The following is a 16,954-nucleotide window of genomic DNA, read 5'->3' as shown; positions in this document are numbered from 1 at the left end:
CCCCCCCCCCCCACACACCCAGTGCACGAATTTCGTGCACCGGGCCCCTAGTAGTATAATAAGTACTGTTGAATCTGTGGATGCGAAACCTAGGGGTGTGAAGGGCCAACTGTGTTTATTGAAGAAAATCCAAGTTTAAGTGGACCAACCTAGTTCAAACCCATCTTGTTCAAGGGTCAGCTGTACTTTGAAAAACTGAATTTTAGCATCTATAAAGCATTAGACTTTATAGAAGGAATAAGATAGGAGAGTTATAAAGAAGTCAGATTATTAGACTTAATGCTTTATAAATTTGTATCAAGATAATTTGATTTACAAGTGATTTACCTCAAGATTTTTTTAAATAATAAACTTTCCTAACATTAATGTCCAGTACTCTTCATGAAATTTTTTTGGGGGGAAGGTATTTTCACAATGAATGTCTTAGAACACATTTCTGAAAGCCATGTTTTCTAGATTCCAACTTTTTTGTTACTGTTTTTTCTTAGAAGCTGGTAGTTACGAAATGACAAATCAACATGTAAAACAAAATGGAAAATTAGAAGATAACCCTTCCTCTGGCAGTCCTCCAAGGACTACATTGTTGGGGACCATATTTTCTCCTGTCTTCAATTTTTTTTCACCAGCAAATAAAAATGGTAAGTATAAACCATTAATTATAATTTGGGTTTAAAAATTTAATGTTTGTGTTTTTTTAGTTTTTAAAAAAATTCTATTTGATTTTAGTGGCATATATGTCAGCATTTTATGTTTGTTTTAAGTGACTGAAATAAATATAGGATATGTTTAATTCTATTGAAGTGAATGGACTCTGCTTTCACTATCTGAAGAGCTAGATGATAAACTTAGGGCTGGAGGGAAAGTTTTATTATTTCTTTGTTGGATGACTTAATGTAATCCTTAGAATGTGTATAGGAAAGAATCTAGAAGCATTTTCAGTATTCTAGACCAATAAAGTATTTTTTTAAATATTTAAAGTGAGTTGAAACAAGATCATTTTCTTGTAACAATTTATTTTTTATTATCTTTTGGTTGACTTCTCCCCTTAGGGATCTTCAATTTAGACAAAATAAAACTACCCTAATTCAAATGAAGTATTTCATTATATAATACTTTTGCAAAAGTATCAAAATAGGCTTCTTTATTAATTAATTAATTTATTTTTTATTTTCTCTTTCAAATCATTTTAATAACGTGGCAGTCAAAATACGAAAAGCAGACTCAAACTTGTTTTTTTTAAGGGGGGGTGCTACCATGATTGCTTCACACAAGCATGATCTAAGGTAATGATGACACCGATTCTAAAGAGCAAGGGTGGTAAGAAGGCCTCAGGGCTCACAGACTGAAAAGCTTGGTTTTGGAAAAGTCTCAGAGGGGTCACAGGTGGCAGGAGAAATTAAATTATGAAATTTAAGGGACCTTCACAGTACAGGGCGTGGCTGCTGGGTCATCAGCACCTTGAAACGTTTCTTGATGGTGACTCGGTGTCGAGAGTATTTGTCGTCTGGGGAGAGCCAAACCGGTCAGGGCATGGAGCAGGCATTTTTAGACATTTGTAGAAACCAGTTATCTGGTGGCAGCAATAGAGATAAATGAATTCTGATTCACTTGGTAAGTTGAGTATGGGATAATAAAGAGCTTTGAGGGAAGGGTATCAGGAAAAGAGGGGTTTTTTGGAAAAAGATTAAATTTAAAGCAGTTAGGAAGAATGAATATTCTGTGAGGCAGTTGAGAGTATTGGAGATTGATTTTGTTGTTGAAAACAACTTTTGGAGGATTCTATTAAAAAATGGAAAGAGTTGGGAGTCATTCCATAATTGGGCAGCATGGTCATGTAGGTGATGGCTGTGTATAATTAGGAAACTAACTTGAATATTAAGATGAAATCTCATTTCGAATTTGTCCTTGTGTCTTTGAATAAAAGGGTCCCCATGGTCAGGAACAATGTTCTCATTCTTGGATAAGTAACTCTGTTTTAAAAATCACAACTGCCCACAATGTCTAGGATGCTTAGTACTGAAAGGATCAGGAGCTGTTTGAGGATAATGAATATATATAAAATGCCTAGACAGAGTAAGCACTTAATAAATGATACTTGCTTTAATGTAAAGAAGTTTTATAGTAAAATATCCTGTGTTATATACTTCAGAGTTGTTAAGAGAAAAAAGAATGATAATTATATTATGGGTTAGAGGTGTTAGCTAACAATAGATTGGTAATCATATTGTACTATATCAATCAATATGCACATCTGAAACTTAGTGTTATATGTCAGTTATATCTCAGTAAAAATAAAGATGTTCTAAATTATATAACTATTTGACTCCAAATAGGTGTTTCTAAACTATTTGAACACTTTTAATAGTAGTCTTTATACCTCATTGTTTGAAATGTATACAAGAGACTCACCAAGCAGTGGTATCCTCAGCTTTGTTTCTATTGTGTTTAGTTTTTGAAATATTTATAGGTTTTAATTATTTTATTTGTATTGAAATATATTTGACATAACATTGTGTAAATCTAAGGTATATAACATGTTGATTTGGTACATTTACATATTGTAATATAATAGCTATTATAGCAATAATTAGCACTGCTATCATGGTCCATAATTACCTTTTCCTTTTATTGGTTGGAATAATTAGATCCTAGTCTCTTAACTAGTTTGATGATTACAATACAGTATTATCTATATTTACTGTGTATTTGATCTCTAGGGCTTATTTATTAATCATTGTAAATTTGTGCCCTTAAATAACATGCTTTACTCTCCTACCCCCTATGAGTTTTTAAATGATGATTGTGAGTACCCTGAATCATGATTTTAGGAACATCAGGATCCGATTCCCCAGGACAGGCTGTGGAAGCTGAAGAGATAGTAAAACAACTTGATATGGAACAGGTGGATGAGATCACTACCAGTACTACTACGTCAACTAATGGAGCAGCTTACTCAAATCAAGCAATTCAAGTGAGGCCATCAGTAAATAATGGTTTAGAAGACGCAGAAGAAACAGTTAATCGTGATATCCCACCCCTTACAGGTGAGGAAAATGTCTTAGGCATCTTCAAGAATAGTTGATAAAAATGGAGTATTTTAGTCCAGCCAATGTGGCTCAGTGGTTGAGCATAGACCTATGAACCGGGAGTTCAGGGTTTGATTCCCAGTCAGGGCACATGCCTGGGTTGTGTGCTTAATCCCCTGTAGGGGATGTGCAAAAGCCAACTGATCAGTGATTCTCTCTCATCATTGAAGTTTCTATCTCTCCTGCTCCTTCTCCTTTTCTCTCTGAAATCAATAAAAATGTTTTTTTAAAAAATACAGTATTTTATATTTTTTCTTAAATACCAGATTAAATGCATATTTTTCTTCCTTGAAGTTAAGAAAATTAAAATTGGAAATAAAATTTGTACCCAAAAGTTAGTCATTTTGAAATTGAATTTTTAAAAACTTTGTTGTGATTCAGTATTAATATTTTACAGTTTAATTACTTGTACCAGTTTTACTACTTGGAGAAATTTAACACAACTAGCAAAATATGTGCTTATTTTATGAATATAATTGTAACAGTCTTAGACCCTTAGGTCTGAAGTTCCTACCTAGAGGTAGTCTCAAATCATAACTTCAGATTTGTTTCATACATGAATGATATTCCCCCCAAAGAAGCTTCTGTTCCTGGATATCTCTCTGTACCCAACTTTTAGAGCTTAATTCTGAATCCTTATAAAGGCTTAACATAATTGTGTTTCTGAGCCAGTTGTCAGAGAAATGTAGAAACACATTAGATCATAATTTATACCTCTGAGGAGTTGTGATAAGTAGACATATAAGACGAAAAGATGAAATTGTTTCATCATGCTTAAAAGCAGAAATAAAATTGAGGATGGCTATTTTTCTCAGAGGGAGAAAATCTTAGATTATTATTTTAGATTTTTTAAAAAGTTCCTTGTGGTGCTAGCTATTTGAGAGAGCCTAGTGCAAATATATTGGTTAAGAAATATAATCAACACTAATAAAAGAGAAAAATGGTAATTGGCATACGAGCTACCCTTTTCATTGGCTAATCAGGGCTATATGCAAATTAACTGCCAACTAACATTGGCAGTTAACTGCCAACAAGATGGCGGTTAATTTGCATACATAGGCACAATGCAGGGAGGCGAAAGGGAAAGCAGGAAGAAGCCCCCTGCCACTGACAGTGATCGGAAACCCAGGGGGGAGCTAAGAGCTGGGGGGCAGGGCAAAGGCGGCCCTGGGGCTGCCTTTGCCCTGCCCCCCAGCCATGATCGGAGAATCAGGCGCCTTTGCCGCCCTGGCCAGTGATAGCAGGAAGTAGGGGTGGAGCCAGCGATGGGAGCTGGGCATGGTCGAAGCTGGCAGTCCCGGGAGTTAGGGGTCCCTTGCCTGGGCCTAAAGCGAAGCCCACGATCACGGGGCCGCTGCAGCTGCGGGTCCCCGCTGCCCGGGCCGGACGCCTAGGCCAGAGGCGTCAGGCCTGGGCAAGGGGCTGATCCTGCGATTGGAGGGTGATGGGGGTCAATGCCTGAGGGCTCCCAGTGTGTGAGAGGGGGCAGGCTGGGCTGAGGGACACTCCCCCCCACACACACACCCAGTGCACGAATTTCGTGCACCGGGCCCCTAGTTTGGTATAAGGAAGTAGGATGATGTTCTTCTGTTGAATATAAAGAGCAGACATTTTAAAAATATATACTTTTATTGATTTCAGAGAGGAAGGGAGAAGGGGAGAGAGATAGAAACATCAGTGGTGAGAGAGAATCATTGATCGACTGCCTACTACATGCCCCACACAGGATCAAGCCCACAACTCGGGCATGATTTATAACCACTGAGTCACTCTGGCTGGGCTAAAAGGGCTAACTTTTATTTTTTTATTTTTTTTAAAAAATATATTTTATTGATTTTTCACAGAGAGGAAGGGAGAGGACTAGAGAGTTAGAAACATCGATCAGCTGCCTCCTGCACACCCCTCACTGGGGATGTGCCCGCAACCAAGGTACATGCCCTTGACCGGAATCGAACCTGGGACCCTTCAGTCCGCAGCCCGACTCTCTATCCACTGAGCCAAACCGGTTATGGCAAGGGCTAACTTTTAAAAAAAATTCTTGAAATAGCAGAAAACATTTCAAAATGCATACAATTGTGAAACTTCAACTCAATAATGCCAATATGAAGAGAAAAGTGACGTAATAGAGGAGAAATTTATTTTAAATTTGTCAAAAGATTAATGCCTATGTTAAAATTATGTTACTATCTATAATGTTAAATTATGTTATAATGTAAAAATCATACTGAAATACTGAATCTAACAAGCAAATTAACATGGGTTGTGCACATAGTTTATTCTTGGGTGGATAAGACTTTAAATGAACCTACTGTTGTCTATCATTTCATGCTGATTACTTTGCCCAGTGTTACAGGCTATTGAATGGTAAAGTCCAGGGCTTTGGCTTCCTATTTGATGTTTGTTCTGTATTTTTACTCTGCTGTATAAGCCTTTGTATTTATTTTATCTGACAGCTGTGAAGATGGAGAAGGGATTTCTATAACCTTAGGGGTTTCTAGAGTGGGGAAAAGTAAGATTTATTCCAGTTGTCTTATTCATTTATTTATTCCCCTAACATTTATTGAACACCAATTTTTGTGATGGGTTTATAAAGATGAGTAAGATATGCCCCTTGGCCTAGCTAGTTTGGCTCAGTGGATAGAGCGTAGGCCTTGGACCAAAGTGTCCTGGGTTTGATTCTGGTCAAGAGCAGTACCTTGGTTGCAGGGTCCTGCCCAGGCCCTGGTCAAGACTCCTGCAGGAGGCAACCAATCGATATGTTTCTCTTACATTGATGTTTCTCTCTGTCTTTCCCTCTCTTTTACTCTCCCTAAAAACCAATGGAAAAAGAAAATAGAGGGCAATTCATGCCCCTTGACCCCAAAGAATACATGAGTTAATTGATGAGCCAAGTATACACAAAAATAACTATGCACTTGACTGGTGTGGCTCAGCAGTTGAGCATTGACCCAGGAACCAAGAGGTCACTGGTTCAATTCCCAGTCAGGGTACATGCCCGGGTTGTGGCTCAGTCCCAGTAGGGTCCGTGCAGGAGGCGGCCTGTCGATGATTTCCTGTCTCATTGATGTTTCTATCTCTTTATCTCTCTAGAAATCAATAAAAATATATTTTAAAAAAATAACTATACAGTGTGGTGAGTGCTATTAAAAATAAATGAGCAATGGAATATTACTCAGCCATAATAAAGAATGAAATCTTACCATCTATAACAATATAGATGAATCTAGAGGGTATTGTGCTAAGTGAAATATGTCAAAGAAAAATACCATGATTCATTTATATGTGGAATCTAAAAAACAAAGTAGATGAATAAACAAAACAGATGCAAACTTGGAATACAGAGAACCAATTGGTGGTTGCCAGATAGGAGAGGCATTGGAGGATGGGTGAAAAAGGTGAAAGGGATTATGAAGTATAAATTACCAGTTATTAAAATAGTCACAGGAATGTAAGATACAGTATAGGGAATCTATACTAACAAAAGGGTAATATGCTAATTAGACTGGATAGACCAGATGTCATTCCAGTCGTCCTTCCTGACAAAGCTGGGGCCCAGGCAGCGGTGCTCGGGGTTCCAGGTGCCTGTGGCCAGCTGGAGGAGGGAAGCCTGGGCCCGGGTGTGGGGTCTGAGGCAGAGGCGGTTAGGGGCCATTAGGCAGGCAGGCGAGCAGTTAGGGGCGATTAGGCAGGCAGGCAAGTGGTTAGGGGTGATCAGGCAGGCAGGCAGGCGAGCGGTTAGGAGCCAGCACTCCCAGATTTTGAGAGGGTGCAGGCCGGGCTGAGGGACAGCACAAATTTCATACACTGGGCCTCTAGTATAGTCAGTAACATTGTAATGACTATTTGTAATGACTGTGTATGGTGTCAGATGGGTATTAAACTTATCTGGATGACTACTTCGTATGGTATATAAATGTCTAGTCTCTATGTTGTACACCTGAAACTAATATCGTGTGTCAACTGTAATTGAAAAATAAAATTTTAAAAATAGTAATAAATGAGCAAAATAATGTGGTAGCCCATTGCAATTACTCTGGGAGGATCATTAAGTAAAATTGTTGCTGATCTTGAAAGATGAATAGGAGAAACAAAATTATTACTTTTCCCTAATTTCAAGAATGTAGCCAAAAAGAACAAGAAGGAAGGAGGCTGGCTCTGTCATTTACTTAGCTTTGTGACTTGGTATCATTTATGTAAGTTCTGTGAGACAGTATTTTTAGCTTTAAAATGGTAATAATTCAGGGTTTTGAGGGTAAGAAAGATGAAGTATGAAAAATGCTTAGATGAAGGCACTCAAGTATTCCTTTTTTCCTTTCTCTGAGGTTAATTGGAATTTGAAACAGGTGGTTGGAAGATATATTTTTTCTATTATCCCTTTGTGCTAATGAACTGTTCAATTGGCATAAAGTTGTTTAAAAAATTATAGCAGAGTTCCACTGTCTTACTCCTTTTGAGCTGCTATAACAAAATTTAATTCTCACAGGTCAGGAGGCTTGGAAATCCAAGTCAGTGTCAACAGCATTGATGTCTGGTGAGGGCCTGCTTTCTGGTTCATAGACAGCTGTTTTCTCAGTGTGTCCTCACATGGCAGAAGCTCTGTGAGGGCTCTAAGGACACTGATCCCATCTTCATGACCTCATGACCTTCCAAATATTACATTGAAATTGTGGCGGGGGGGTGGGAGGAGGGGTACAAACATTCAGTCTCTAGCATCCACCTTAAATTTTTATCTGTGAGATATTACCTGTTTAGTTTTAAGTTATCTTTTTTCCTCTCCTTGAATTTAAGTTGTAATTATTCCCCACATAATTTCTAAAGCTCTATTAGTTGATATAATTTTAGATTAAACAGAGTGGATTATTGTCATGGAATATAGAATTGCTTATTTTCAGTTGCTTGTACATTAAAAGAAATATAATGGGTCTTCTAAATCAATGCTTTCTACATTGAACAGCATTTTAAAACTATTTAAGTTCAGAAACAGCCTTGAGAGTCCTGGAAAAATTTACATATAACATTTTTTCATAAGTCTTCAAGGGGTTCATGGACTTCTTAAAGACTGTTCATGAATTGTAGATTAAAACCTAGGTTTGGGTCTATTATGAGCACACATATATTGACCACCTGAATGTACAAGGCATTTTGTGAAATACTACTACTGTAAGAGCACCATGAAATTTTTATAGTTATGTATATAAACACCATCCACTTAGAAATTGAATTCTTGTGGAGTGTATTTTTCTAGTAATTAGTAAATTTTCTCTCAGAATTTTTAATTTCTGCTAGTCATGATATAGCTTGCCATTTTGTCTGTATTGGTAGTTTTTTCCTTTGGATCTGGAGTTAGAGCTATGTGCTAATAAATTTGCTTTTAAATACTGTTTAGATATTATTTCTGTCTAATCTTCAACCTAAAATACACAGGGCTTCAGGAAGATCTTACATAAAAGCAGTAAAATGTATACTTCATGGCAACATTAAGTGAGTAAAAGTAACATTTTACTTTTCACTTTTATTAAATAGCACCAATAACTCCAGATAGTGGTTATTCATCAGCCCATGCAGAAGCCACTTATGAAGAAGACTGGGAAGTGTTTGACCCGTGAGTTGTTTTCTTTTTCTTCCTTCTTACCAGAATGAAAGTCCATGTGTGGAGGGGTAGCTGGGTGGTATATTGCAAAGAGCATGTAACTTATAGGTAGTAATACTTTTGCTGAGTTATTCAAATACTAATTTGTATATTTTCAGTTTTATTTACATGTTTTACATGTTTGGTTTACTAATTTAAATACGGATTGCTTAATTAACGTGAGCTGAATTTAGTAATATGTCTTACATTTATAAAAAGTAGAAATGTTGAAATTTTCTTAAAATTTGATTTATAGCTATTATTTCATCAAACATGTTCCACCACTGACAGAAGAACAACTAAATAGGAAACCTGCTCTTCCATTGAAAACAAGAAGCACACCAGAATTCTCCCTAGTTTTAGACCTGGTAAGTATATTATTTGCAGATGTAAGAAAAATAAAGGAGTTAAATTCTCTTTTAAAATACTAGCCCAAAGCACCAAGAAGAATATTAGGTGACTAAATAGCCTTACACATTTGCTATGAAAATGTCTTAAGTGTTCTGAAATGTTTTTGTTTTTTTATTATTGAGAATATTACTGATGTCCTCCATTTTTCCCTCTTGGCTCCCGTCCCAGCCCAGGCCTTCACTGCACTTTTGTCTGTGTCCTTGGGCTATGCATATAAGTTCTTTGGTTAATCTCTTCCTGCACCCCCATCACTCCCACCCTTTCTGCTGAAATGTTTTTATTTTAAGCTCGGTCTAATGCTTAGGGTCCCTAGCTTGGTTGATAACAGGTACCTTCTTAAATCTCCCAATAAAATTCTAATTTCATTTCATGCCTAGATTTCACCTTTTGGGTCAGGATTGTTTCCTTGAAGGACCAGATATAATCTAGGTCTCAGTGAGTTAACCTTTGCAAGACCATACTTCTTTTCCTATTCTTGTATTTATGTATTATCTAATATCAAGGACTATTTATTAATACACTCTCAAAAGTATGGTATCTTAATGCTAATAAAACCTTTAATATGCTCTATTGGTATGATTTTAAATTTTATACTTTATGGTACCAGAAGAGCTTTAAAAACTGAATGTCTATTATATAATATTGGAAAACACTATATAATTTAGCCTTTGTTACTGGTACTCTGTAATTGAAGATGTATTTAATTCTCATAAAGAATTTTGCTTCAGGAAAAGCATATTATTTTAGCATATTATTTTAAACTAGAGGCCCAGTACACGGATCTGTGCACATTGAAAGGAAATTAATTAGAAGAAATATTTTAGAGGCTGGGAAGGGACCATGGGAGGGCTCCAGGGTGTGTCCTGCCTGTCTCGCCCAGTCCTGATCAGCCAGAACCCATCAGCAAGCTAACCTACCGGTCAGAATGTTTGCCCCCTGGTGGTCAGTGCACGCCATAGCAGCTGGTCTAACGGTCGTACACTTAGCATATTAGGCTTTTATTATATAGGATATTAATTAGCATGTGTAGTTCTGTTTTGAGAGTTTAGCACCTAAGCCTTTGCCTGGCCAAAGAGATGTAAGAGGTATAGCCAGTAGTGCTAAGTACTTAAGGTATTTATTAGAGAATAAATAGAAACAAGAATTTGAAACTGATTATGGTTAATTTAGATTTGATGTGCAAGGTAGTGAAGAAACTGAAAAAGATTTTGCTAGATTTTTATGTTAGGAGTTGATATAGCAAATTTGGCCATATAGTTTTTAATTAAATGTGAAGACAAATAGAAAAAGAAAGATAAGAATTGGCTAAGTTATTTTACAGAAGTGGATAAAGTAGAATGAGCAAAAGTTAGGCTATAGGTGAGTTAGTAGAATTAGTTATGAGTCAATTGTAGGAAAGAATACCTTTTATAAGGTGCTAAGAGAATACCTTGAAATGAGTAGTCTAGCGTGCTATTAAAAGGAAATGAGGTTTATATAGAGTATATTTTGCTGTTTGCCTCCGCAGAGTTTAACTTTAGGTTAAAAAAAAACACCAAACATTTCAGCTAGTAAGATGTGGAATCACAAGGTATGAATATTTGTGTTTCATTTTAATTCATTTTAAATGCATTGAAAATTTGGGGGTATAGTTATCATCAGTTTTATTTTTTAAATGTCACTTACTATAGATGGAAGCCTTATTTTTTTAATCATTCAGGATTTGAGAAATATTAATATTTGCACATATCTTAGATTGATCTTTGCCTTATTCTTTTAATGAGAAAACAGGGCTTTGTAATGAAAGATGGCAAGTCTTCATTGATTTAATTAAACAAATGTTTATGTCTGAACATTCAACAGGTACTGAAACATTCATTTTTAAAAATGAAATTCTTCATAAAAGATTTAAAGATGAGCTATATAAATAGAATATATCTATTTTTGGAAGATATGTAATAGATTCTAAACTTCCATTTTTTAATTGTTTTTAAAAGCGGTATGTATGTGGTTTAGTTAACAGAAAGTTGGAACTCAAAACAGTGGTTCTCAGACTGACATGCATTAGAATCACCTTAAAGGGCTTTTTAAAAAATATTTTTTATTGATTTTTTTTTTTAAAAGAGAGGAAGGGGGAAGGATAGAGAGATAAAAACATCGATAAGAGAGAAACATGGATCAGCTGCCTCCTGCTCGCCCTCTACTGGGGATTGAGCCTGCAACCTGGGCGTGTGCCCTGACTGGGAATGGAACCAGTGACCTCTTGTTCATGGGTCCAACATTCAACACTGGCTGGGCTGAAGGGCTTTTTAAGCAGATTATTGCGCTCCTTTCTTCACCTCTTGCTGAATTTCTGAATTATCAGAAGTGGAGCTGGAGAATTTTTATTTCTAACTGGTTCCCAGGTGATGCTGCTTGCTGGTCCAGAGACTACACCAGAGAAACAGGGATTTGGAATGGGTAGCTCAGTTGGTTAGAGTGTCATCCCAATACACCAAGGTTGCAGGGTTCAAGCCTCAGTCAGGGCACATATAAGAAGCAAGCAATAAATGCATAAATAAGTGGAACAACAAAAATCAGTGTTTCTCTTCCACCCTACCTTCCTGTCTCTCTCAAATTAATAAATTAAAACAAAAATTTTTTTAATAAAAAAGAAAATTTTGTCCAAATTGTTATGTTACACACAGTAATGTATGATGAATATAAAATTCCATATTTGAATGGGTGCTTGAATAGATGTTTTTGGAGATCGTGGACATATAAAATTATTGGAAATTTATTTTAATATCTTGGTTCATTCAATATGTGTTTTTTATTTTAAGGATGAAACACTAGTACACTGTAGTCTAAATGAGCTAGAAGATGCAGCACTTACTTTTCCAGTCCTTTTCCAAGATGTCATTTATCAGGTAATTAAAGAAAAATTTTAATTTGATTCTTGGCCTGTTAGATTAACATTCTGAACTAAGAAATCTTTTTCAAATTTTTTTTTTGGTGAAGTTTAATGTGGTTTTCTATTAGATTTCATCAGTACTTTAATGATTTGTTAACAGAGTAGAATCATACTAAATAATTACATAAAACAACATTAATTTGTTGCCACAAATATTTTACCAAGTGATCTCTGCTAGTTTTATAATGTATTTGCCAGCAGGTGGAGGCAGGAGCACTGACATCATAGATCCCTAAGAAGAACTTGCCAGGTTAATACCTGGTATGTTTTTCTCCCCTCCAAAATCCAAATGATATAAAGAAAACTCATTCCCTGTTGGTCATTTTTATTTCCTTTTGTAGTAATATGGTCTGTAGATTGCATTTTGGTTGACCTAGTTTATAATCACAAAATTCCAGGATATTCTTCTAGTTATTGCTTTACTTTAAAAAATTAGGTATAAGCATTTCTCTCTCATCTGTGTTGTTGAACAGGTAACAGTACAAAATACTACGAATTACATTTATGTGTGTTGGTCATAGTTTTTACATTGTGTTTGAGATTTTCCTAACATAAAATTTGAATTAATATATGTGAATATACTTTGAAAATTGCAAGGAAAGTGCCTTTCTGTGGTGGCGGTTGTTATTTGATTAGTATTACCTTCATATATACCAGTTGTTGAAGGATTGGGAAAAGGTCAAAATGTTTGTTGTTTGTCAGGTGGAAGCCAACCTAAGGATTAACTAAATAAAGCCACAGAATGTTGACTATGAAGATGATGAAAAGGTGTTTTATGATTGTTATTTGCTTTTAATAGGCAGTTAGAACTTGGGTTTCGTTTTCAATATCAATTAAATATAAAGTTTGTGGTTCAGAGTCTACTTTACGTACTTTTTCTTGTAATGAGTTATGAGGAGCTTTATTTTAGCAGTTATTGTCAATTCTAGTTTAACCTAGAAAGGTATTGTAGGTATGGTAATATCGGAGTACTATATTCATTTCCCTTTTATGGAAACTGATTTTAGTTCTGATATATGATCATAGGATGAGCAAAATATACACACAAATAGGGTATTTATTCCATTGTAACAGTATTATTTGGCTTAAGGTAAATCTTTTTCTTAATAAGGCATTTTCTGCCATAGGTTATTCTTGTTTAGTGCACTCTTAAGGACAGCAGTCTTTTGGAAAATAAACATAGTATAGAAATATTTTAGTTTTCTCTTTTTAGCTTGATACCTTTGGTTTTTTTTGTTCAAAATTGCACTTAATAAACACGGGCTTTGAATTTGGAAAATAAAGCTGTTACCTAAAAATAATATTTTGAGATGACTTTCTTAAGCTTTTATATTTGGAGTTTATTTCTTGCAGATGGTTTTGATCTGTTTATGTAATTTTTAATAGTGAAATAAGAAACTTGGAAAGTAGGAGAGTTTGATTCTTCCCCTGCATGAGCATTTCTTTTCAGTGTGACCATAAAACTGAATTTTTCTTACTGCTTTGACCATTTCTGCTTCATTTCTCTCCTTTATAAATTTCTTATTATTTTCATGTGGATCTGGATAGTTGTCTTATTTTGAATAAAAGGCTTCTAACAGTGCATATAACTAATAAAAATCCTATATGTACTGTATACCTCTGTTGAATTCAAAGAACTCTTTTTCTTATATATTATGAGTTACACTTTTCTAAAACTGAAAAATAGTATGCCTAAATCAGGAGCAATAAAATGGGAGTTTCAATTTATAAGTTATAGAGATGATTGCAATTTAATATTATGACTTAGTTACTACATCATATACAGAGTTTAGTTCCCCTTCAGTAAATTTTTGAGGATGTCCATAGTTAATATTGGGTACATTTCTTTGGACTTCTGGTTTTGGCATGGCTATTCTGTCTGCTTTTAAAAAAATAACTTGAAGAAATCTTGGGTTAGAGTTCCCCCAGTTTTCAGACCAGCAAGCTCCCTTTAAACAGGGAATGATGTCTTTTAAACTTTCAGTGGTGTTGTCTCCATCTACTGGCAAAGAAGAAATATACACAAGGGTCTGAGATGATCTAAGAGATTTTGGAGAAACCACATTATTAGGTAAGATGTAACTTACGTATTTAACCACTACAATATAATGTGGCCCACTTAAAGGTAGAAACCTGTAAAATACTGTATATACTCTTTTAAAAAGTAATGTATCGAGGTGAAATTCACAACATAAAGTTAACTTTTTAAGTTAACAGTTCTGTGGCATTTATTTACATACTCTTAATATGTTAGTTTCATAGCATTTATGTATATATACTCTTAAAAATAAAAGGGTAAAGTTAAGATAGGATCAGTTTCTTTCTCTGAATCAAAACCAGATAATGTCCTCTAAGGACTTATTTTACTTTTATTTCCTTTTTGTGGTAAGTTCATTATGGTTCGTTACCTAATTTTAATTCCACTGTTATTTCTCTTTCTTTTAAAACAGTGTAAAGTGTAAATTGTCTTACATGTGTTTCCATGATTGTCTATATTAGGGGTTGGCAAACATTTTCCTATAAAGGGCTATTTGTTAATATTTCAGGCTTTACAGTCTCTATTGCAACTGCTTTTTCTGCCATTGTAGCATGAAAGTAGTCATAGACAGTACATAATTGTTAAGTATAGCTGTGCACACACACAAAAAAAAAACTTTATAAAAATAAATGACACTTTGGATTTGGCCCACAGGCTATAGCTTGCTGACCTGTGGTCTAATAATTATGAGAGTATATACAGTAAATTTACGTACTCAGATTTTTTCTAAGTGGCAATAGGCAATCAAATGTTCATCAGAATTCTTGTTAATATTTAGAGAAATTTAAAATTATATCCATTCTAATCTGGTTGTGGACTTCTTAGGTTTTTTTAGTTGTAAGTTTGAGGGGAAATTTAAGGTGGCCACTACTCACATTTAAAGATTGCCTGACTTCATGATTTACATTCTTCTTTTGATTGATAAGTAGGACTCAACTTCATTATTTCAAGACTTAGAATTTACCAGCAGGTAGATTATTCAAATCTCAATTTAGTACTTTGAGTATACTTAAAATCCATTTTTAGGGGATAAAAAAGTACCTAAAAATTTCAACTCAAAATTTGATGTATGCTACTACTGACACTATATGGATAGACAGATTACGATTTGTGTATATGGAGAAAAAGTAATTCTAAAGAAGAACTGACCTTTTTTTAATGAAGTTATGGTACTCACAAAGGCAAAGTTTAAAGATTTTTGTTTGAATGGGTTGAACCCCCTTCTTAAATTGGTACTTTTTCCATAAATTGTTAGACAGTTATTGGGATAATATTTATTTATAGAATGGTACAGATGCATTTGATATATGGAGAACAGGTGCATGATCAGTTCCAATGCACATGTTTAATCTTTATATTTAGCTTATATTGACACATTATCAGGAAATCCATCTCGTGGTGTTACTCAGTTAAGAGGTCTCCACTGTATTTAGTTTCTGTTCCTGCAGATCCACCAATTCAAGACTCTAGGTCATCTCACTCCCTCTTCCATCCAGAAGATGACTTCTATCCACAAGCAGGACTGAATCAAAAGACAGATTTTTCACTTAGCTCTTGAGCTGAACCACCTCCTCAATGACCTTCCTCTGTCTCCATCAAGAACTGGAGCTCAGTTTTTTGAAGATGTAATAGAGCTACTCAGCCCAAACGTGGCTTATTGAAGACAAAAAGAAGATGCCTCATATGTTTCACCACAGTGCAGCCAAACGTAACTGTGTTGTCCAACTCCTCATTCTGTAAAGTATGGCAGGGGCATCTAATTTTTTATTCTGTTCACCTATAAGACCTTTAGCCAGTCAGTGGCTTTCTGAAGATCAGTAAAATCAACAAACTTTGGGTCAGCTGTCCAGAAATCAGATTGTGGTAAGCACTCAAGGAGAGAGAGGATCCTTTAGGGAGCTACTTGCTAAAGGATACTTTATTAGTAGAGATTTTTATGGGGAAAGTTGGGGGGAGAAGTGGGTGGGAAATCCCATGTTTAGCAAAGGTCAGCCTCTTCACCATTATTATCGTTTGTTTTCTTGGGGACCTTACAGCCTAGGATAATTTTCATAAGGATCTCGAATATCTTATACCACGAACGAGAGGCTTCTGTCCTTTCTATAGTCTTTCCTAGGAAAGTCAGCATTATTTTTGGTTCATGAAGAAAAAAACCGATCATTTAAATGGAGGATTTTGTCGTAACTACCTAATCAAGATATTTGTTCTCTAAAGCTCTTACTTAAATTGACAATAACCAAGAGGCATTCGTTTTGACCTTCATAAAGCATAATTTTGTTGTACAAAAGTAGTATGTATATTTGTGTCTTAAAACATTGGAGTCATGGACACTTAATATTGAGGATAATATTTTAGCTGGTCTGGAAAAATATTTCGATAATTAATTGTAGGTAAATCTTAAAAGCAATGTTAAGTAACTTTCCTATCCTTATTAGTAAGTATAGTCATTGGCACTCATTTTTTTTTTCACCACAATTATTATTTTTTAGGTTAAAAAAGGAACAATATAGTGAAACTTACAGTTATCTACTTCTCAAAGATAAAATGTATTTCATGGGGAACTCTATTCTTTGTAAAATGTATCTTAAAATTAGAAGCAGTTCATTAAAAAATACATGGGAAGTTCTTGTTCAACAAGCTGAAAATGTTCTGTAAATTCAGGAGAGGTGACAATTGATTACTAAGCATATTAAGTTTGAAGGCTTCAAAGTTTAGAATTTGTTTTTAAAGGCGACATTTTAATTTTACTACAAAGGCCATTTTTTGCTCCTAAAATGACTAAAGTTTATTTTACTATAACCACATTAGTATTTTACGTGTGTGTGTGTGTGTGTGTGTGTGTGTGTATACACACACAT

The 16,954-nt window shown here is 35.1% G+C and overlaps 1 protein-coding gene across 8 annotated transcripts in view; it reads left to right on the top strand.

The window, feature by feature from the left end:
- Window positions 1-16,954, top strand: part of CTDSPL2 (CTD small phosphatase like 2) — a 104,790-nt gene that overhangs the window by 66,071 nt on the left and 21,765 nt on the right. For 5 of the 8 annotated variants that reach the window (XR_009453729.1, XM_059702659.1, XM_059702697.1 and 2 more), the window contains exons 4-8: window positions 489-638; window positions 2,829-3,044; window positions 8,610-8,688; window positions 8,972-9,083; window positions 11,928-12,014. Coding sequence is in view for 7 of the 8 variants with exons in the window: in XM_059702659.1 (XP_059558642.1) it covers window positions 489-638; window positions 2,829-3,044; window positions 8,610-8,688; window positions 8,972-9,083; window positions 11,928-12,014 (644 nt within the window). In the remaining variant the exon portion in view is untranslated. The remainder of the gene's footprint in view (window positions 1-488; window positions 639-2,828; window positions 3,045-8,609; window positions 8,689-8,971; window positions 9,084-11,927; window positions 12,015-16,954) is intronic. The other 3 variants (XM_059702669.1, XM_059702707.1, XM_059702679.1) reach the window with 3 other exon arrangements.

The sequence above is a fragment of the Myotis daubentonii genome, chromosome 1 (genome assembly GCF_963259705.1).
Source record: "Myotis daubentonii chromosome 1, mMyoDau2.1, whole genome shotgun sequence".
NCBI classification, from domain to species: Eukaryota; Metazoa; Chordata; class Mammalia; order Chiroptera; family Vespertilionidae; genus Myotis; species Myotis daubentonii.
The sequence above is the reverse complement of the archived record's forward strand: the minus strand, read 5'-3'. Positions and strand labels throughout refer to the sequence as shown.